Consider the following 22,814-nt stretch of genomic DNA (forward strand, 5'->3'; position numbering starts at 1 on the left):
ATGAAGACAGAAGAGAAGCCGGGCTGCGCGAACAAGTGGATTAAGGTGAGTCCTATTTTACTATGCATTCTGTATTCAGAATGCTATTATTTTCCCTTATAACCATGTTATAAGGGAAAATAATAATGATCGGGTCCCCATCCCGATTGTCACCTAGCAACCGTGTGTGAAAATCGCACCGCATCCGCACTTGCTTGCGGATGCTTGCGATTTTCACGCAACCCCATTCATTTCTATGGGGCCTGCGTTACGTGAAAAACGCACAAAGAGGAGCATGCTGCGATTTTCACGCAACGCACAAGTGATGAGTGAAAATCACCGCTCATGTGCACAGCCCCATAGAAGTGAATGGGTCCGGATTCAGTGCGGGTGCAATGCGTTCACCTCACGCATCGCATCCGCGCGGAATACTCGCCCCCGTGTGAAAGGGGCCTTACTAAAAAAGACATTCTTTAGAGAATAGCAACAAATTTGCACTCTTAGCATTTTCCTCGGTTATTTCTTGCACAAGAAACTATTTCCCAAAAGTGGTCAGAAGAATAAACGAAAACTGGGATTGAGAGATTTAACAGATAAACCCGATTCTGCACAGACACGTCCGATATGGAGCCACCAGTATTAGTTTATTTTCTCATTTCAAAACTGCTTTCTCAGCATCTCGCCTTCAAGTCAGAATGAAATATATATTTCCTCGAGTACATGGTGAATCCACGTGATTTTAGCGTACGGATTCTATTTAACCCTATGGCAGCTCCTCTTTAAAACCCAATGGGACTGTCATTTCAACCAAGGAAAACTAAACTATCCTCAAATCGGGTGTCACAATTATTTTTACTACACCTCTATTGCTATATAAAATGGGCGTTCGGACGGATGCTAGTTGTCCTAGAGGTACCCATCTTGAGGCGGATACGGCTCATATGTTGTGGTCATGTCCGGCTCCTACAGGTCTGTGGTCTCACCCTTCTGGAGGACATCTACGATGTTACGCTACCAAAGGTCCCCAGGGTTGTGTAATGGATATTCCTACCACAGATATAATACAGTTGGCGCTTGCCATGATCTTATATTTAACTAAGAAACTCATAGCTAAGTATTGGCTACAATCATCTGCTCCAGGGATAACAGAATTAATAACAGTGGCAAATAATATGATTTATACGGAATGGAAAGTATATGTGAAAAGAGGCAACATTAGGAAATTTGAGAAACAATGGAAGGCTTGGATTACGCATCCAGGGCTCGCTACTGCGGCTCTGTTGCTGCCATTTAGAGGTTTTTAATCTGCCTGGGAATGGCTGAGATGTCGGGGACTGCACGGTGGGGTGGGGGATATGGGGTTTATGTTGGGGAAGTGGTTTTTCCACTTTTTTGTACTTTTTGTATGTCTTTGTATGCGAAAAAAAACTTTAATAAACAGATCTGATAAAAAAAAATAACTATCCTGGCTTCCAAAACTGCATCAGAAAACCTGAACGTGTGGCCGTAAGACCATGTATTACATGAATCTATGAATGCAATAATTATTTTAATGCCCCTGTGTAATAAAGCAGCCGTTGCAGGGGAGATACATGGCCAGCAAGTCTTTCCCCTGGCTTCAATATAGAAAACTGTTCTTGTGTTGAGAGAAACTCTTTTATTAAAGGAATAATTGAAGGATCTCTATTTTTCTTCTTTTTATATTCCCAATTTTGCCTTAAAAAACCTGCAGCAAAATTCGATGAGTGAAAGCGGTTTTCCAAGTGTTTTTTTACCGATGACCTATACTCTGGATACGTCATCAGCATCTGATTGATGGGGGTCCGACACCTGAGACCCCAGGTCGTGTGACGCCACGTTCATCGGTCAAGTTTTTGGTGTGGATTTGATGCAGTTTTGCCGCAGAGCTCATTCTTCATTTGAAAAGAGTGCATACGGCAGGTCAATTTTCGCACGGAAAAAATTCACAAAGTGTACATGAAGTTTGTGTAATCTCATTTACTTTGCTGGTACTTTACTATGCTGCGCTTTTTTCTGCAAGGGAATCCATGCAGAAAAACCATGCATATTCGCATCGTGTGCAGGTACTGCAAAACCAGCTGCACACCTGTCCATGGGTTGTGTCTGGTGTTGCAGCTCAGCTCTATTGAAGTGAATGCGGCTGAGCTGCAATACCACACACACAAGCTGTGCACATGGAGGGCGCTGTTTTTGGAGGAAACCAGCCATGTTTTTCTAATCCTGGAAAAACCCTTTAAAGACGTCCTAATCCACCCGAAAGCTTATACTAGTGATAGGATGACTTAAAGGAAATGTGTCACCAAAAATGTTATCTGCCAGTTAAAACCCGGTAGCGACACATATCCTTTTTCCAATCTGTTTTTATTTTCTGAGCGCATTTTTTTTTCTATTTCCTGAACATGATTGTGGTGGCGGCCATCTTGCCTGAGCTGTTCTTAATAGCATTTAGAAAACATTAAGAAAATTGCTTTACGGCTGCCCGGTGGGCCACAGACACAAATGGTCAGGAGAGGACCCTATTGACTTCTATGGGAGAGTTTTCTAGGCATGCTCTGTACAAGAAAAGAATAGATGAGCTTTAACAATCACCTACTGTGAATGGTGGATCCTGTCTTATCTACATACAGAGGTGATATCATTACAGGCAGGATTAGAATGACAGATGAGGAGGTGACTGCAGTTAAGCGATCTGTACAGACCAAGAAGTGGCGCCTATTATTCGGCTTAGTGGGCAGTGGGAAAACTGCAGGATTTTATGTTTTCTGTTTAAATATAGATATTGACATGAAAAATGTAAAATAACATCATCAAAAATTCTTGATATGTTAAAATAAAAAAAACGTGATCTAAACAAATAAGTCATTTTCTGATGACATATTCCTTTTAAGAGGTATCAAAAATATATATATCGAATCCCTAAAAAAATATATAAAATAGCTAAGTTAGTAGATGGAAGGTTGCAGAAGCTGAAATCCATGCACAGGCGCCCGATGCTCAGAAGCATCACATTCTACACTTATCTTCCATCGCTTTCCAAATCATTTTTCCCAAATCTGTACATTACCAGCGTGCTGTTTTCCCTTACTGATAAATAGTTTTATCTGCATCAAAACACATTTAAGGTTCTTTGACAAACTAAACTGTTCGGGCAAACTACATTTCCAGAATGCCAGAGCAAAAAAAGATGGTAGGTAGTTCTGGAAGAAGCCGGTGTCATTGCTATGCCATGCCAGGATGTCTGGAAGATGCTTAAAGGGGAAGTTTACTTGTAAAAGCTATGTACACCTTCAGGGACCTTTTTTTTTTATGACTGCATTTTACTCATTTTGGGCTAAAAATCATTTTTTCAGTTGGTCTGTATTAAAAATATTGAGCCACTCTGTGACAAAGGGTTAAGGGCTCATTCAGACGGCCGTATATGATTTGCGGTCTGCAAGTTGCGGATCCGCAAAACACGGATACCAACCCGTGTGCATTCCGCAATTTGCAGACCGCACATGGCCGTCACTCTCATAGAAAATGCCTATTCTTGTCTGCAATTGCGGACAAGAATAGGACATGCTCTATATTTTTTGCGTGGCTACGGAACAACGGATGCGGATAGCAGAGGGTGTGCTCTCTGCATCTTTTGCGGCCCCATTGAAATGAATGAGTCCGCACCCGTTTCACGAAAATGCGGAACGGGTGTGGAACAAAACGTACGGCCGTGTGAATGAGCCCTTACTGTTTTTCTGGCTATATGAATGGTAATTTCACTTTGTGCCGGTCATCTAATAACCCTTAAATTACTAAAAGGTCATAAACACTTATTTAAGCCACATTTTTATCAGTAAGATAAGAATTGAGCTTTAAAGAGTGTTCAGAGAGCAGAGATAAGGAGCTCATCAGCTCCCTGCCTGAGCAGAGAGAAAATACAGATCCTGCCAGTAGATAAACTCAAAGCTGTGCAGGGAAAACGGCTCATCATTTTTAATACAATAAAGACCAATTGAAAAAAACGATTTTAGCTCAAAATGAGTACAATGCAATAATAAAAAATTGCCACCATAGGTGTTCATAGCCTTTGACTACCAGGGCCTATCATACAGCTTCTTCAGTGCTTCTTAAGCCCCATTCACACATCCACGTCCGTGACGGCACAGTCCATGTTTTATCTGTGACACTGTTCGTGATCCATCAATGTTTGATCTGTGGGTCCGTGATTCTTAGGCCTCATGCACACGACCGTTGTTTTGGTCCGCATCCGAGCCGCAGTTTTTGTGGTTCAGATGCGGACCCATTCACTTCAATGGGGCCGCAAAAGATGCGGACAGAACTCCATGTGCTGTCCGCATCCGTTGCTCCGCAAAAAAAATAGAACATGTCCTATTCTTGTCCGTTTTGCGGACAAGTATAGGCATTTCTACAATGGGCCGCCAGTTCGTTCCGCAAATTGCGGAAGGCACACAGGCGGCTTCCGTTTTTTGCAGATCCGCGGACTGCAAAAAACAGAACGGTCGTGTGCATGAGGCCTTAGTCCGTGTGTCATCCGTGTTTCACGGACACTTCTAGACTGAAAAATAGTTTACAGAGAATCTTCTAGCAACAATCAATGAAAACCATGAATCAAACACAGATGGCATCTGTGTTGTGTCCTTGGTTTTCAAGGACCCATAGACTATAATGTGTGTGAGGGATCCGTAATCATGGAAAAAATAGGGCAAGCGTCTGTGGTGTCACCACAGGCCCACGTGTATATGCACACACTGAAGTCAATGGATACATGAGTTGTCCGTGGAAACCACAGACAGCACACATATGTGAATCACTGACGTGTGAAAAAAGCCTTAAACGGGTTGTACAAGATTGGAAAATGGCTGCCTTCTTCCAAAAACAGCGCCACACCTGTCCATAGGTTGAGTGTGGTATTACAACTCAGCTTTGTTCACTTCGGTGGAGCTGTGCTCCAATACCAGACACAACACATGGACAGGTGTGGGTCTGTTTTTGGAAGAAAGTAGCAATGGTCTTTTACTCTTTTAGTATAGCTGCATCACTTTTTGCAGCTCTGAGGACACGCTAATTACATAGAGCGCAATATATAAAACACAACTCATGCAGAGAGTTAGGGTTCGTTTACATAGGCCAACGCACAGATCAATGATCAGGAATGAACCATTTAGTCCCTGATCATTGCCCACTCGTTGAGCTGCATTCAGTTACAGCAATCATCCTCTCTGTATGAGAATGAACAATCGCTACTATGATCATTCTTCTCCTTTGTTTGTCAACATCCCTGTTAAGACATGAAAATTTGCTGCTACCACTGAAAGATGCCCAATGAATGAGGGGTTCTCCAGGCTTTGGTAAAAATCCTCCTATGTGCTGACCTGTGGAGGGAAGAGTCTTCTCAGTACTTATCTCTGTCATGCTGCTGCTTCTGCCATATCCACTGTGCTCATCTGACCACCAGGACTGGGTGCATGTGACTGCTGGGACTGGATGCAGGCTCTTCCGCTCATGTCCCGACCAGATGTGTTCCTCAGTCTTACCCTTCGGCATTTATAGTATTCTGTTGAACAAGAAGACTATGGGGGCATATCCATTCGGGACCTGAGTGTAAGAGCTTGCAACAAGTCCTGGCGGACACATAAGCTCAGCGGAGATGTCGGAATTGGCAGCGACAGGGAGGTAAGAATAGATTAGACTATCTTCTCCCCTCAGGTCAGAAGACAGTGGCCAAAGCCCAGAGAACCCTTTAAGATCAAGACAGAAAAAGCTGCTGCTTGTTGGTGGCAATCCACTGTGACTCATAAGGGTCACGGTCAGGTTTTCTGATGCAGTTTTGGAAACCAAAACTTGAAGTGGATCATAAAAAGGGAGAAAGTATAGAGGACAGATATGACGTCTCCTCTTTTTTAATTTAATCCTGGTTTTGATTTCCAAAACTACATGCAGAAACCTGACCTAGTGGCTGTACCCCAAAGGAGGATGCATGATGTCCATATGTACTAATAGGGCATATGGACAAAGGATGTGCTTATAGCGTAACCCCTTTAAGGCTACTTTCACACTCGCGTTTGGTGCGGATCCGTCATGGATCTGCACAGACGGATCCGTTCAGATAATACAACCGCCTGCATCCGTTCAGAACGGATCCGTTTGTATTATCTTTACATGGCCAAAACGGATCCGTCTTGAACACGATTGAAAGCCAATGGAGGACGGATCCGTTTTCTATTGTGCCAGATTGTGTCATAGAAAACGGATCCGTCCCCATTGACTTACATTGTGTGTCAGGACGGGTCCGTTTGGCTCAGTTTCGTCAGACGGACACCAAAACGCTGCAGGCAGCGTTTTGGTGTCCGTCTCCAAAGCGGAATGGAGACTGAACTGATGCCTTCTGAGCGGATACTTTTCCATTCAGGATGCATTAGGGCAAAACTGATCCGTTTTGGACCGCTTGTGAGAGCCCTGAACGGATCTCACAAATGGAAAGCCAAACCGCCAGTGTGAAAGTAGACTAACTCAAAGTACTATTGTTTCCAGCCAAATGGAGCCTGGCTGTTAGAAGTAAAGCCTGAAACCGTAGCAGACAGGAGAACATGTTACTTCCATTTATCAATAATGGTGTATTTTGATTTGTTACACCTCATATATCAAAAGGCTTTTTTTTTAAATGTGACTTTTTAAAATATAAACTTGATTATTCGCCTATTTCTCTTGATTTGTGACATTTTAACCCCAGTAGCACGAAAATGTGACTTTTTTAAACAGAAATACGCCATTTCAGCCAGACCACACTTGCGATTTCTGAAACATATTTGCAACTTTTGAAGCATATTTTCGACATTTCCACTGGAAAAATGGACTCGGGACCTTTTTGTTATAGTTCTGTTTTTGTTGAATGTCAATTTTCTGACAAAACCCCGTTGTTTCGCTCATTTATATTAGATAAAAAAGCATCCTGTTTTAATACTCACCTATTACTTTTTCCCACGACAAGTTGGTTTTCTTTTCATAAATGCGACTTTTTGACAAAAAGTAAAGGAAAAGTAAAACCAGAAAGCAACATAAATCCTATTCTAAGCAGTTTTTTTTTTCTGATTGCAGATTTTATTTATTTTTTTCTATTTCCTGAACATGATTATGGGGGCGGCCATCTTGCCTGAGCTGTTCTTAACAGCATTTAGAAAGCAGTAAGAAAATTGCTTTATGGCAGCCCCGTGGGTCAGGAGGAGACCCTATTGCCTTCTATGGGAGAGTTTTCTGGGCATGATCTGTGACCTGTGCAGAGGACATTGTACAAGGAAAGAATAGATAAGTATTGACGATCGAAACCTAACTCTTAAAAACCTAACTGGTCTGACCCCCGGTACAACTGATATACCTCACTGATATATCATAACCCTCAAGTTATGTGTTACATTATTATTTATGTTCCCGTTTGTATTATTATTTTATATATGGAATTACTATGTCAATACTACTCAATACTCACTGAATGTTGTATACCAATAAAAACTATGTTTAAAAACAAAAGAATAGTGGATTCTGTCTTATCTATACACAGAGGTGATATCATTACAGGCAGGATTAGAATGACAGATAAGGAGGTGACTGCAGTAAAGTGATCTGTATACTGTAGACCAAAAAGTGGCGCCTATTAATATTCTTAGTGGCCAGTGTGAGAACTGCAGGACTTTTGTCTCCGCTTCAAAAATCTTCCTCTGACCGGAAACATAACGGACCCCATTATAGTCTATGGGGTCCGTGGGCCCTGTTCGGCTCAGTTATCTGCCAAATCCATCCTTTTCTGTTCTCCTGCTCATATAATGTTGCAAAAGAACGTAAAAAGGCTGAACGCTGATGTGACCTCAGCCTTAATTGTCCACAACAATATCAGCCATTTCTGCTGATAAGAGGATGCGAATATGCACTAATTTCATAGCCCCGCCCACTTGAACATTTATAACTCATTTCTGGCATGATGCATTCTTTATGGTATTTGCCGCAAATCAAAACGCTATTCTTTTTGGCGCATTTTACACCATCATTCTGGTGCAACATGGTTAGTAAATGTCCCCCAATGTGTTGCTTCAATCATGGATCAGAAGTGAAGTGAATGCAGGCAGCACAGAGCGATTAAAGTAAATGGTCATACCATGAAATATGTATCTAGTAATAGGAGGCAGATAATCAGAAGGCCTAATCTTCCATCTGCACATTTAATGATATCATGTAAAGAATATGCTTAATTTAATGTCAAGATTTCCCCATAAAATGCAAACAAAATACTTATCAAAATGTTCTCCTAAGCATTCTGCTCAGTGGTTTGTTTGATGAAAGGATTAACATAAATTCCAGTCTCTTCTTCTGAAATGGTTTGTATGTATTCAAATATAATGGAGGGTTTCAAAAATTAGACATCACACAGCAGAGACTGTAGCTCAGGCGTACATAGAACAGGGAGGAACGGCTCAAAAAAATAAAAACAATAGGTCCCTACTTATTACTACGGGGGAAGTAATACATTCAATGGTCTTGTACCTTGGTTGTCATCTCATAAACTGGTCACCTTTTTGCTGATGTCATGATGCCACTGATGAAGTTGACCCTTATCTGGGTGCATGGCGCACATGGGGACCCCTTGCATCCCTTAGGTTTTATAAGATTGGCTGGGGATCGGACGAACGCATCAGTGTGCTCTTACCTTCTAGAATCCAGGAATCCCATCGAATAAAGGGATATTTCACCAATGAGCGCATAATCCGGGACCATCATGGCCACTGTCCTAAACAATGCCTGGAAAAATAAAATGTACTGATCTGAATTTTCCCTTTCTCCAGTATATTTATTGTATAATTTACAACATGTATGTGAGGCGGGAGAGAGGAGTGGAAGATGGGAGTGGTAGTTATGGCTCTGAGGTTGGAGGTAGTAGTCGCAGTTCACTGTGGCAATCCTCAACCTGGTTCTCACTGGGGTCCTGCAGTGACTGGAGGGTGCACCCTTTCTTTCATCAGGCACCCCTTTTTATTGGGGATCCTGCCTGGTGTTGGGGTGCCTTTGATGTTAGGTGTTTGGCAGGGTGCAAAGCAGGAGGGTATATGCAGCATCTGGCGGATGGTGAAGGAGGGGTGCAGATTTAAGATATGGCTGGTCAAGCCGTGGCCAAGTGTGGGAGGGTGCATTAGCAATGTTCCTTCTCACACTTTGATGACTGAATCCAATGCACCTCTGGATAGATGATCAATATCAGACTGGGACCCTACTGATCAGCTGCTTGAAAGGGACACAGGACTCAGATGAGGGCTGCGGCCTCCTCACAGGAGACCAAGCACAGTGTTGTACATTGTATAGCGCCCGTGCTTGGTTTTGCAGCCCTAGCCGATTCACTTGAACGAGACTGAGCTGCACGTAGGCCATGTGACCAATAGTGGTGACATCACTGGCCAAGAAAAAGGCCACAGAGCTCATTGTTCCCCCGCAGCCTCTTCAAACAGCTAAGACCTCCACCGACCTGATCCTGACGGCCTACCCTGTCGATAGGTCAGCAATATTGAAGTCCCAGAAAACAGCTTTAAGTCCCAAAAAGTGATTGGAAGACTATCATTGTGAAGTCTACTTTTGCCAGGACTCTTGAGGTTTTGAATTCCACCAGAAGCATCCCTTCAAGAAAAATAAATATTGGCTGCGTACCTTTAGATTATCTGGGAGTTCGGCACGACCTGCATAGCCGGGATTCATGGTGATGAATACAGAACACGTTGGGTTGAGGGTCAGCTCAGTCCCCTCAAACAAGAATGTTTTCATGTTTCTTATGATGGCCTGCTGGATGCTCAGAATCTGCTGGGCCACTACCGACAAGACCTCCACCTGGTTAAAGAGAGATATTTCTAATGGCATCAAGTTTAATATACAGTCAGGTGAATAACATATAACGGTGCACAAGAGAAAGAGAAAGTAGCAAAATCTACAGTCGTTGCACTAAGCTGTTAAGAGATGTCTCTGTCATCATGCTGTCAATGGCAACCAGCAGAGTTGTGAATACAGCTCCGGGTTATAAGACATGTAAGATTTCAGGATCTCTGCAAGTTAGATAATGCAATGTATTTAAAAAGCTACCCAACTATAGAGCATCCTGTATCTAAAAAGTGTAAAATGGTGTTCAAAACCCTACTAAATAAAGGAGGATAAAAGGGAAAATGGATGCTACCAAGTTTGTATGCAACTTTTCAATCTCTTAAAAAACATGGCTACGAGTAAGGACATAATTGCCCAAAAATAAAAAAATAAAGGAAACGTGTCAGCAGAAGTCAACCTATTGTTTACATCAAGACTTCATGCTAAACATATTTTCTGAAGATGTGAGTCCTTTTTTAAATTTTCTGTCATCATCTATATTTAAAAAAAAAAACAACTAGAATCCTGCCCTTTTTACACTGGCCACTGAGGCTAATAATAAGCTGACACTGCTGTAGAGATTACTTCCTATCAGTCCTCTCATTATCATCACAGGCATCAACTATATATAGATAACATTCAAAATAGCTAATGGACACGGCTCACCTCTTCTCCTCCCTGCACAATGGCCTCTGCTCAGGTCACAGAGCATGCCCACAACACTCTCCCATAGAAGTCAATAAACATCTCTAGTCTACAGGCTCCTATGGTCTGTGGCGGGTGTAAGGCATATCTCCGAATAGATAGCCACCCCGATAATCAAGTACACAAAATAGAATAAAATTAAAAAAATCTACATTCAGAAAATAAACAGGTTAGGAAACAAAAATCCTCACGATAGGTCATCATTATCTGATCAATGGATGCTCGACTTCCGACGTGCCCACCGATCAAGAGGCCGTGGCACACCTAGACCAGTGACATGTGTCCCGCAGCCTTTTCAAACAGTAGAGCAGCGGGGGTGTCAGGTGTCAGAGACCCACTGATCACTTACAGGCGACCTATCCCGAAATTTTTTTTTACATTTACCTCAATTCTGTTGAATTCATCAAAACAGGCCCAGGCTCCAGATTGTGCTAAACCTTTGAAGAATTTGCCCATTGCTTTATAGTCCAGACCATCTGAGCAATTAAACACGACACACTGTATGGGAGACAGGAGAACAACGATTCACATCCTAATGCTGTTTACCTTGGGATTATCCTACACTATAATAGATGAGGATTACTCTGTCTTTTCCATTCAATTAAGCAGGATGTTCTTATACTTGACAAAAGAGCTCGGCATGCACAGAGCATAGTCTACTTCAGAAATGTAATAATATGTAAGTAATAAATATAAGGCAGAAATATATGGAACCCGATATATTCACTGGACTGGTCAGGTCATGGACGGGTTTATGAGACAATAGGACTGACTGATTCTATTTTTTAAAGGAAAGGAAAGTCTGAGCTCCTGATGTAACGGTAATAATGCACAGCAGGAGGTGATGTCTCAATTCTTGTTGGTGCGGTCATAGACTCTATGGCTAGCTTTAAAGTGAATGTCCACCTTTTCAATTTCTTAGGGTGCAGCACTCCATATTACTGAAGCAAAGGCCCAAATCTGCTGCATATACATATGAGTTAGATTGTAAAGTTATCACTGCCTGCACTCACCACTAGGGGGAGCCAATGAGTTTACTGCATAATGTTTTAGGCTGAATTCAATAAAATAGCATAAGCCATAAGCTCTCCCTAGTGGTCGTGGCAGCCAGAATTTTATTACTTAAAGGGGCACTTGGCAGTAGATTTGTACCTATGAAGCTCGCTGACCTGTTGCATGTGCGCTTGGCAGCTGAAGGCATCTGTGTTGGTCCCATGTTAATTTGTGCCCACATTGCTGAGAAAAATGATGTTTTAATAAATGCAAATGAGCCTCCAAGAGCAACGGGGGAGATGCTGATACTCCAAGAGACCCTGCAACTGCCGCGCCCTCTGCACTCTGATTGACAGGGCCAGGCAGTGTAAGGGCCCCATGTCCATGCTGCAGACCGCAAATTGAGGTCTGCAATGCATGGGCACCAACTGTGAGCACTGTGTGGTGTGGATGTGACTCAATGAATGTGTCCGATATCCAAAAGATACGCGAAAGATGTCCTATTTTTTTGCGGTGCGGAGGCACGGACCCGAAATCCCATGGAAACACTTTGTGGTGCTTCTGTGGGCTTCCGATCCATAGAAACATAGAATGTGTCGGCAGATAAGAACCATTTGGCCCATCTAGTCTGCCCAATATACTGAATACTATGAAGCCCCTGGCCCTATCTTATATGAAGGATGGCCTTATGCCTATCCCATGCATGCTTAAACTCCTCCACTGTATTTGCAGCTACCACTTCTGCAGGAAGGCTATTCCATGCATCCACTACTCTCTCAGTAAAGTAATACTTCCTGATATTACTTTTAAACCTTTGCCCCTCTAATTGAAAACTATGTCCTCTTGTAGCAGTTTTTCTTCTTTTAAATATTCTCTCCTCTTTTACCTTGTTGATTCCCTTTATGTATTTAGCAGTTTCTATCATATCCCCTCTGTCTCGTCTTTCTTCCAAGCTATACATGTTAAGGTCCTTTAATCTTTCCTGGTAAGTTTTATCCTGCAATCCATGTACTAGTTTAGTAGCTCTTCTCTGAACTCTCTCCAAAGTATCAATATCCTTCTGGAGATATGGTCTCCAGTACTGCGCACAATACTCCAAATGAGGTCTCACTAGTGCTCTGTAGAGCGGCATGAGCACCTCCCTCTATCTACTGGTAATGCCTCTCCCTATACACCCAAGCATTCTGCTAGCATTTCCTGCTGCTCTATGACATTGTCTGCCTACCTTTAAGTCTTCTGAAATAATGACCCCTAAATCCCTTTCCTCAGATACTGAGGTTAGGACTGTATCACTGATTTTATATTCTGCTCTTGGGTTTTTACGTCCCAGGTGCATTATCTTGCACTTATCAACATTACATTTTAGTTGCCAGATTTTTGACCATTCCTCTAGTTTTCCTAAATCCTTTACCATTCGGTGTATCCCTCCAGGAACATCAACCCTGTTACAAATCTTTGTGTCATCAGCAAAAAGACACACCTTACCATCGAGGCCTTCTGCAATTTCGCTGATAAAGATAAAGATCCATGCCTCTGTTGCGCAAAAAATAGGACATGTTCTATCTTCGGTCATATCTTGCCGTTTGCGGTCTGAAATAGGGGCTCGGTGCCCTTACAGTCGTGTGAATGGGCCCTAACTGTGATCACACTTGGCCTTGACTTCTCCTAAAGTCAATCAAAGTGCAAAGAGTGTGGCAGTTACAGACAGAGCGTCTAGTCGTAACGGCAACGCTGCTCCTAAAGGCTCATTTGTATATATTAACATCATGTTTCTCAGCAATGCGGGCACATATGAAGATGGGACCAACACAGATGTCTTCAGCTGCCAAGTGCACATGGAACAGGTCAGCCAGTGTCATAGGTACAAATCTGCTGACAGATGCCCTTTAAACAGCCTCTGTTACCATGGTCAACCTTAAAAACCGTCTCTCCCATGCAGCGATCGGAGGAGCTAGAGCTTGTGTGCACTAGCCCCCTGTCATAGTCTATGACAGGGGGCTACTGCACAGTCTTTCCTATGGAGGCCTTGCCTGTAATAGGGCTCCATAGGAAAGTAGTAAAATCATCATAGACTCCAATGCTAGTGCATGCCTGTGATATCAAAATACAAAAGTATTAATCCCATACGGAAAAAGGCGAAATGAAAAAAAAGGGTCAAAATGGGCGATTTGCCATTTTTTGGTCTCTTCTCCTCCCACAAAAAATAAAATAAAAAGTGATCAAAAAAGTCGTACACGACCCAGAATGGTATCAATGAAAATTACAGATCGCCCTGCAAAAAATGAGCCCTCATACTGCTCCGCACACATGACTACAAAAAAGTTATAGGGGTCAGAATATGACAGCTCAAAATGCAAGGAAAAGTATACATATGTGGTATCACTGGATTCATACTGACCTGGAGAAGAAAGATCATAAATCAGTTTTACCGCATAATGAATGCCGTAAAAAAATTAAAAATAAAAATAAACTTAAAACTGAGGTGAAATTGCGTTTTTTTTCCAATTCCACCACCTTTGGAATTTGTTTCCCACTTCCCACTACATTCTATGCAATATTAAATGGTGGAGTTGGAAAGTACAACTTGTCCCGCAAAAAATAAGCCCTCATATGACTATGTGAATGGAAAAATAAAAAAGTTATGGCTCTGGGAAGGCGGGGAGCGAAAAATGAAAACGCAAAGTCAAAAAAACCTCCAGGGTAGAAGGGGTTCATCCGCACCATGTGCAGCCACCCTAAAAGTATATTAAGAAATAAATCAGTACAGTATGTTGGACCAGTATCCAAATAAGAGCATAAATCAGTGTATAAGACACAGCGTGAGATGTGCAGCCATGTAACTAGAAATCAATCACCAATATAAACAACTTATTACTCTTAATAACTCTTAATAAAGATAATTAGCGCACAGACACATTTTCTCGCCGAGTTATAAGGAAAACAACAAAAAGCAATAGGTATCGTTTCAGGTCAATTAACAAGCGAAAATTAAACTAATTAAAGAATTTTTCATGCCTGATGCGCTGTTTTCAAGGGAAAATGAAATATAATGGCATATTTAGGATTACAAGGTATCATCCACGACATCTCTGAGACAAACGTCCATGTGTCTTGATCTGTTGCTGATGGCATCTGCTGCTATGTACTGTGTAAGGGTACGGCCACACGTGGCGTGAACACAGGATTTTCTTCAGCGTGTGGAAAATCAGCAGTGTTTCACAACAGCAGCAAAGTGGATGAGATTTAAGAAAACTTCATCAGACATTTTCATAACCAATCTGCAGAGGAAATTGACTTGCAGTGCAGGTTTTAAAGGGACTTCGTCACCGGCGCCCTCCCTATCCAGGTGCTTGACACATAGACACATATCTGTGGTTCACCTGATTAAAACGCAGTTTTAATGTCTTTTGTTGCACCCAAGCTCTGCTCCTTTCTGTGGTCAGCCCCTTACTCACTGCTTTGACACTGAATGGCCCAGTCATTTAAATCAGCGAGGGAGGGGCTGACCCAAAAATGAGTGGGGCTTGGGTGACTCCCTCATTGCACCGAAAGCCTAATTTGCATATTAAGAAAAAGTATCATAACTCAGGAACGGAGCGTTCTTTTCGTCTCTCCCATCTCTATCCTTCCCGCCCACCAATGTCATTGATGTAGACCAAGGATGGCCAACCTGCGGCTCTCCAGCTGTTGCAAAACTACAACTCCCAGCATACCCAGACTGTCTACAACTATCAGCCTACAGCAGGGCATGGTGGAAATTGTAGTTTTACAACAGCTGGAGGGCAGCAGGTTGGCCATGCCTGATGTAGACAGGTATGGAAGGCTTTTTATATAATACTATGGCCTTCTAATGTGTACTGTATATTACTAGATGACTGTCAACACCTATTCATTGTAACCTGTGAAATACCACCTCTTTAAGAAGGCCACCCTTCATCCAACCCAGACTTTACTGAGGCAGATTTTCAATTCCTTTATATCCTATGAAAAATACTGTATATTGTGCCCCTTCATTGAGAGGACCACCTCTGTCAAATACCACTTTTTACTTTTGGGTGGTCATACCAAAAAGATTGATGTCATCTTATGGACTGTACCCGTTGATCTTCTTGTGCAACATGGTCGTACGATATGCCCTTACTTCACCATGGTCCCTCTCATTACATTATTTCAGTTGTCTCAAAAATCTTCTATATTTTCCTTTACTTTGTTGATGACATACTGAAGAGATCAGTGATTACACATGATATTACCTGTTTGGCCAAAGCCTTGGCAAGATCTTTTGTAGTTTCAGTTTTCCCAGTTCCCGCAGGACCTTCTGGAGCTCCACCAAGATTTAACTTGAGTGCACCCATTAAAGTCCTGTAGCAAAGACAATAGTCAATTAATAAAGTCTTCTGTGCTAGATATGGTCATCAGGTAGTCTATCTATTCAAGTTCTTAGGTTTGTCTCACTTCAGCAAATAAAATTTATCATGTAGAGGAAGTGAATACAAGGCACTTACTAATGTATTGTGATTGTCCATATTGCCTCCTTTGTTGGCTGGATTCATTTTTCCGTCACATTATACATTGTTTATGTCCAGGGGTTACGACCACCCTGCAATCCAGAAGTGGTGGTCGTGCTTGCACACTAAAGGAAAAAGCTCCGGCCTCTCTGGTGGTCGCGACCATTGGAGTGTGCATAGGCACTTTTCCCTATAGTGTGCAAGCCCGGCCACCACTGTTGGATTGCAGGGTGGTCATGACCATGGAAACGAGAAGTGTATAATGTGAAGGAAAAATGAATGAAACCAACAAAGGAGGCAATATGGAGAATCGCAGTAGATTAGTAAGTGCCTTGTACTAACCATCTATGTGATAAATGTCATTTGCTGAAGTGAGACGACCCTTTTAAGTAATACGGGTATATGTTAGTATATATGTGCTGCACCATACAGCTGGCCCATACCTGTAACATCGATCAGTCAGTGGAGTAATGACAAGTCGAGGTGAATTGCCCAGATATTCATAGCCATATTTGACTTCGGTAGTGATCATTCTGACCATGACATCTCGGCCTTCCCAATAATATCTCAGCTGAGAGATCCACTGGAAGTCACTTAGGCTGGATACTTTATCCTTTGCCAATTTAGCAACAACATCACGGGCTGCGGAAAAAAAGCCATCAGATGTGCAATACGGAGTTACAAGATTTCAGAATATGGTTTGCTGCATTTCTGTAGTCTGTATTCTATTTCCAGGTATCCTGGGGTTCCTTCAGCCCTGATCAGGGGTTCCCCAGAAGACTACAACAAGCCCTGTCACCTTTACAAAAGGGAAGGCAAACTGAGTTCAGGTGCTCAAAGATAATCTGCAAAGCAGTAAAATCATCTGAGCCAAATTACAGGATGCTTTACTCGCCCCAACACCAAGGCGGCAGTGGTATGAGGCATTCCCAGAAGTGGAAATGTTTTCCAAGGATTCCACCATGACCATAAGGTTGGGAAACACTGACCTAGCGTATATAAAAATTATAATATTCTAGCAGGAGCTAACCATAAAGGAGAAGGGTCCCTATAACAGAATATTACACAAATGGAAAACCTCTGATGGCCCATGGCCATCACTAAAGAGGATTTACTAATATGAGATTCATGCATCTTAAAAAGGTTGTCCACCGTTGTTGTGCTGTTTTTCAGACCTCCCAATGTGCCAGACATGCGGTGGGGAGCATACTTATCTGATCTCCGTCACTGGGTTGCGACTCCATTGCTCTCCCTCATGCGCCGCTGGGTCCCACATCATCCACATGACCTGACACATGAGTGACATGTCACCACCGCGGCCAGTCATTGGCTGCGGTGGTCACGTGACCCGTGTCAAACAGAATGTTCTAACATGGGAACAACCAGGACCAGCAGCACATGATCGGTATCAATAGAGCCGGAACCCAGCAGCAGAGATCAGGTACAGTAAGTATGATCACCACTGCAGGTCTGGCCATTCAGGGGTGTCGGAAAAAAGCACAAAAAAGGTAGGCAACCCCTATTAAAGGCATGGAAACCTCCAGGGCAATTTTTTATATTTGCATTTTATTCAATTTGAGCTTATTTTTTCAATTGCTCTGTTTGCAGATTGTGAGTTCCTGAGTTCCATTAGCTGAGGGCTCATGTGAAGCCTTATCTCTGATCTCCTGACCTCATAAACACCTATTATAGCTAAACACATGAAAAGAATATGAAAAGAATATGAAAAGAATATGTCCGACAGTGCAATGTGTAACTAAACAGGCTGTTACCACTGGTGTCTTGGTGTTAAAAAGCTTGGAAGGTGTTGGATACAGTCCTAGGAGACTTCAGAGTGTCATACACAACTTTTCATGGCAATCTGCCACCTGATTCATTAAAATCAGACCTAAAACAAATTTCAAGAACTTTGCCCATCTCTAATAGGGAACAAAGTTTGAATGTAGCAAAAAAAGCAACCTCCGCACGTTATTTATTGTACGCACTTATATAGCGCTGACATATTCTGCATCGCTTTACAGACATTAGCATCAAGCTGTCCCCAATGGCGCTCACAATCTAAGTTGGCCCAAAGTTTTATAGATTTATGGTCCCAGGCAATGGCCTCTACAATAAGCTAAAAAAACCTGTAGTTTCCACAATATGGCTGCCAAAGGGCCTGTAACTACATCCTCCAGGGTCGGACTGAAGTCCTTTCGACCTACAAGAGGAAATGATTCTCGAGGCCCACCCTCTGTGTATACAGGACCTTAAGGGCCCTGGTTTATTAGGGGGTCCATTATTGTCAGAGCTTGGGCCACTGGAGGATCTTCTGACATCCTCTGTGTACCTATGCATGCCTAAGGTTTCAATGGTTAATAAGAGGGAGACCTTTATTGTAGCATTTGTCCAGGGCCCCCATGTTTCCCTCTGATAGAACCATGTCATGATTTCTACAAAAGGCTAAAATAGTGTGCCTGATGTTAATATGGAAAATAACCCCCCCATAGATTTGGTGGTTCAAGGCAAGATTTTCTGCCGTGCTGCTTGGACACATGGTCAGTAGTCCTATAGAGTACTGGAGCTGTGCTAAGTGCTGGCCCTGGCTGTAGCTTATAGAGAAGTGGGCACTATTATCTTTGCCGTTGGTGTTTGGCGGCCAGGGTCCAATGAGGACACTGGCAAGACATACATTGACAGTAGATTTTTGACATTTACCTATACAGAGCTTGGAGGGCATAAGGAGAACAGAGAAGCCCTTTTACTTTTGTATAGCGAAAAAAATTGCCATGACTATAGGGGGTGCGGAATTTGTGGTCAGCTCTGGACCTTGGCATCTCTGTTCCATCGGAGGAAACTACTACTATAAGGCCTCTTGCACACGACCGTACGTGTCCCGTTGCCGTATTGCGGACCGCATATACGGATCCAAAATACGCGGGCACCGTTCCTGGTGCATTCCGCATCACGGATGCGGACCCACTGACTTGAATGGGTCCGCAAATCTGGAGATGCAGGACGGTACGGAACGGAACCCCACGGAAACACTACTGTGGTGTTCCGTTCCGTGCTTCCGTCCCGCAAGAAGTTTGAACTTGCTCTATCTTTTTGCGGAACGGAAGGATCGCGGACCCTATTCAAGTGAATAGGGGCGCGATCCGCATGCAGCTGGCTCACGGTACGGTCCGCAGCACACGTTCATGTGCAGGAGGCCTAAATGACATGTGATAGTTGGGGGCTTAGTTACAGATTTTGCATTCAGGTCCATGAGCTGCAATTTCCATCACTAGTGACAAAATGAAAAGCAAAATCGTTCTGTCTTTATATTCTGCCTGTTGCATAATTCATCTGGAATGCCACACTGCATATTTATTAATTAAGTTATTATTACGGAGGATTACTTTGTCCCTGCTCATGTTTACCCACATCTTTAATTATAGGTGTTCTCTGATAAATGGCATACAGGCCTGAGCCGCCATCTGCAGGGGACTTATCAGTTAGGGGCTTGTTTCCTGAGGAAGGAGCCTCTGCGTCATTACAAGGGCACTGGAAGGATAAGGCCTCATGCACACGGCCATAGGTTTGGTTCATGTCTGATCTGCATCCATTAATTTCTATAGGGCAGCAAAAAATGTGGACAGCACAGATTCGTCATTCGTGTGCTGTCCGCCTCTGTGCGGCTGTTCCGCAAATCATAGAACATGTCCTAATTCTTATCCGTTTTGCAGACAAGATTAGCCATTTCTATAATAAGGACCATGGAAAGTGTGGGATGCACACAGCCAGTATCCGTATTTTGTGGACGCGCGGACTGCAAAATACATACGGTCATGTGCATGTCGCCTTATGTTGGTGGCTGTCATTATTTCTAAGAGAAGGCCTAGTTCAATATTGCTCAGAAATGATCTTTCGTGTAATGTGAATGCTCTCACCTGTAAGGGTTCATGCACACAAACGTATATTCTTCCCGTGTCCGTTCCGTTTTTTTAGGAACGTATACGGAATCATTCATTTCAATGGGTCCGCAAAAAAAAATGGAAGTTACTCTGTGTGCAATCCGTTCCACAAAAGAAATAGAACCTATCCTATTATTGTCCACATTACGGACAAGGATAGGACTGTTCTATAAGGAGCCGGCTGTTCCGTATGCACATGGACATCATCCGTGTTTTTTGTAGACCACAAAATACATATGATCATGTGCATGAGTGTGAGGTTGTTTTATATCAGAATAAACCTGCCATTGTTCTTGATTTTAATTAGTATAATTTATTTTAACAACTGGGTGCAGAAGAAGGGTCCCAACCTGCTCAACCTATTAGTAAAAAGCCTCTGCAATCTGGGAAATCATGCAAATCACACTTGTTTTATTTGGCCTAGTGTGATCTGCAACGGCTCTTTACTGACATTTTAACTTCTTGGTTTAAAGCTGTTTTCTGAGAGTAAAGTACTGATGATCCATCCTCAGGACAGGTCATCAGTATCTGATTAGTGGGGTTCTGACTCTGGGCTCCGCCACCGATCAGCTTTTTGAAGAGGCCACCGTGCTTTGGTGAGCTCTGCGACCTCCTCACAACATACCAAACACAGCACCACACATTGTATAGTGGCTGCGCTGGGTACTGCAGCTCAGACCCATTCATTTGTGGGGCTGTGATGTCACTGGCCTAGGCAGCGAATGCAGCACTCGGGAGCAAACAGCTGATCGGCGTGGTGCTGGGAGCCCAACCTTCACCAATCAGATACTGACGACCTATCCTGAGGATAGGACATCAATATTCTAGTCCCGGAAACCCCTTTCAATGTTCTTTCTCTAGTAAAACAGGACATAAATCTGTAATGTGAATGTCCCCCCTTGAATACAATTGTGTTCAATCTTCTGTGCTCTGTCTTCTGACGGTCTTCCTCAAATATAGTCACATTTTTGTTCTTTAATGAAATTCTGCAATATACTTTTTTTCTATATGATGTGGAGGAGAAAGTAATCACATCCAGGCATAGTGAAGTCGACTTCAATTTCGAACTGCTAAACCTGCTATTTGCAGTGGCGGTGACTTTGGGAACAGATCTTACCATGTACATCGATGACTGTGAGGGCTCCTAGAGTTGCTCGTGCGCCACCAGACAATTTTCCTCTGACCAGCTCGACAATCTCACTGATCTGCTTATTGCTCTTCTCTAAGAAATCCTGTGAAAAGTAATTTATTTAACATTAATTCCGGAATATAACAACCGGTGTCATTACAGTGGCCATTTGGCTAGCGTTGGCCATTACAAAATGGGCCCGAAACTGTGCAAGGAAGACTTTTTCTAAGAAATTAATGTCTTCTAACCAGTAACTAAAATAGAGTCTTTACTTACGGACAGAGTGCCCTCGGTAATAGCTTCAGAGACCTCTTTTGTCCAGTAAATAGAGGACACGCATATAACGACTTGTCCAGGCCACTGAAGGACCCACTGCTTTCTAGGAACCTACAAGGACAAAAATATTCGTTATCTCCAACACACAGACCTGCATCTATCAATGTATCTGTGCCTTTTTTGGAACATTTTACTTGACCAGCGTTTACATACATTTAAGGCTACTTTCACACTACCGTTCAGAGCGAGTCCGTCTGATGTCTGCCCAGACGGATCCGCTCATATAATGCAGACTTGGGATCCGTTCAGAACGGATCCGTCTGCATTATATTGTAGAAAAAATTCTAAGTGTGAAAGTAGCTTCAGACGGATCCGTCCAGACTTTACATTGAAAGTCAATGGGGGACGGATCCGTTTGAAAATTGAGCCATACTGTGTCAACTTCAAACGGATCCGTCCCCATTGACTTACATTGTAAGTCTGGACGGATCCGTTTGCCTCCGCACGGCCAGGCGGACACCCGAACGCTGCAAGCAGCGTTCAGGTGTCCGCTTGCTGAGCGGAGGCTGAACGCTGCCAGACTGATGCATTCTCAGCGGATCCGCCTCCACTGAGAATGCATTGGGGCTGGACGGATGCATTCGGGGCCACTTGTGAGCCCCTTCAAACGGAACTCACAAGCGGACACCCGAACGCTAGTGTGAAAGTAGCCTTAGACACTTATTTAAATGAAAAAAGTTGCATCTCTAGTTCACCCAGACCCTGGTGCAGAATTGGTTTTGTATTTTTATCCAGTACGAAAGTTAGTGGCATGCTTGCTAACAGTTCTGATTTTGCTATGACAATCCCACAAACCGTTCCCCCGTCTTCCCCAAAGTGCCCATTTTATGGGCATTCCAGGGTGTTTTGGAGGTCTTTCCAGGTGGTCTGAGGGTGGGGCTTAAATGTCCAGAATTTTACTTTTTACATGTTGGTAAGTACATAATGATCCACAAGAAAGGTCATCACTGGTGTAAGACAATATTACCGCACAGCAACCCAAACCTATTTGGGCATTTACAGAGCATTATTTCCATTAGAGAGCCTTTTAAAGGAGGCTCGGCTCTCTTTGCAACTGCTGCGCCCTCTTCACTTTGATGGACAGAGACAGGCAATGTAAACGTCAGAACTCTGGCCCTGCCAATCCAAGTGCAGAGGGCGCAGCAGTTGTAAAGACAGCAGAGCATCTAGGTCAGAGATCAGCAACCTCCAGCACTCCAGCTGTTCTGAAACTACAACTCCCAGAAATGTGCATGCTGGGAGTTGGAGTGCCGAAGGTTGCTGATCCCCACTCTAGGTGTAACGGCAACGCCCCCGTTGCTCCTAGAAGCTAATTTGCATACA

General features: G+C 43.1%; 1 protein-coding gene across 1 annotated transcript in view; it reads right to left on the reverse strand.

Annotated features, from left to right (window-relative positions):
• DNAH3 (dynein axonemal heavy chain 3) overlaps nucleotides 1-22,814 on the reverse strand; it is a 348,463-nt gene that overhangs the window by 97,627 nt on the left and 228,022 nt on the right. The window contains 7 exon segments of the mRNA XM_040440318.1: nucleotides 8,693-8,784; nucleotides 9,682-9,858; nucleotides 10,975-11,088; nucleotides 15,837-15,945; nucleotides 16,535-16,733; nucleotides 21,144-21,258; nucleotides 21,432-21,542. Of these exon segments, the coding sequence (XP_040296252.1) occupies nucleotides 8,693-8,784; nucleotides 9,682-9,858; nucleotides 10,975-11,088; nucleotides 15,837-15,945; nucleotides 16,535-16,733; nucleotides 21,144-21,258; nucleotides 21,432-21,542 (917 nt within the window).

Source organism: Bufo bufo, chromosome 7, assembly GCF_905171765.1.
Source record: "Bufo bufo chromosome 7, aBufBuf1.1, whole genome shotgun sequence".
Taxonomy (NCBI): Eukaryota; Metazoa; Chordata; class Amphibia; order Anura; family Bufonidae; genus Bufo; species Bufo bufo.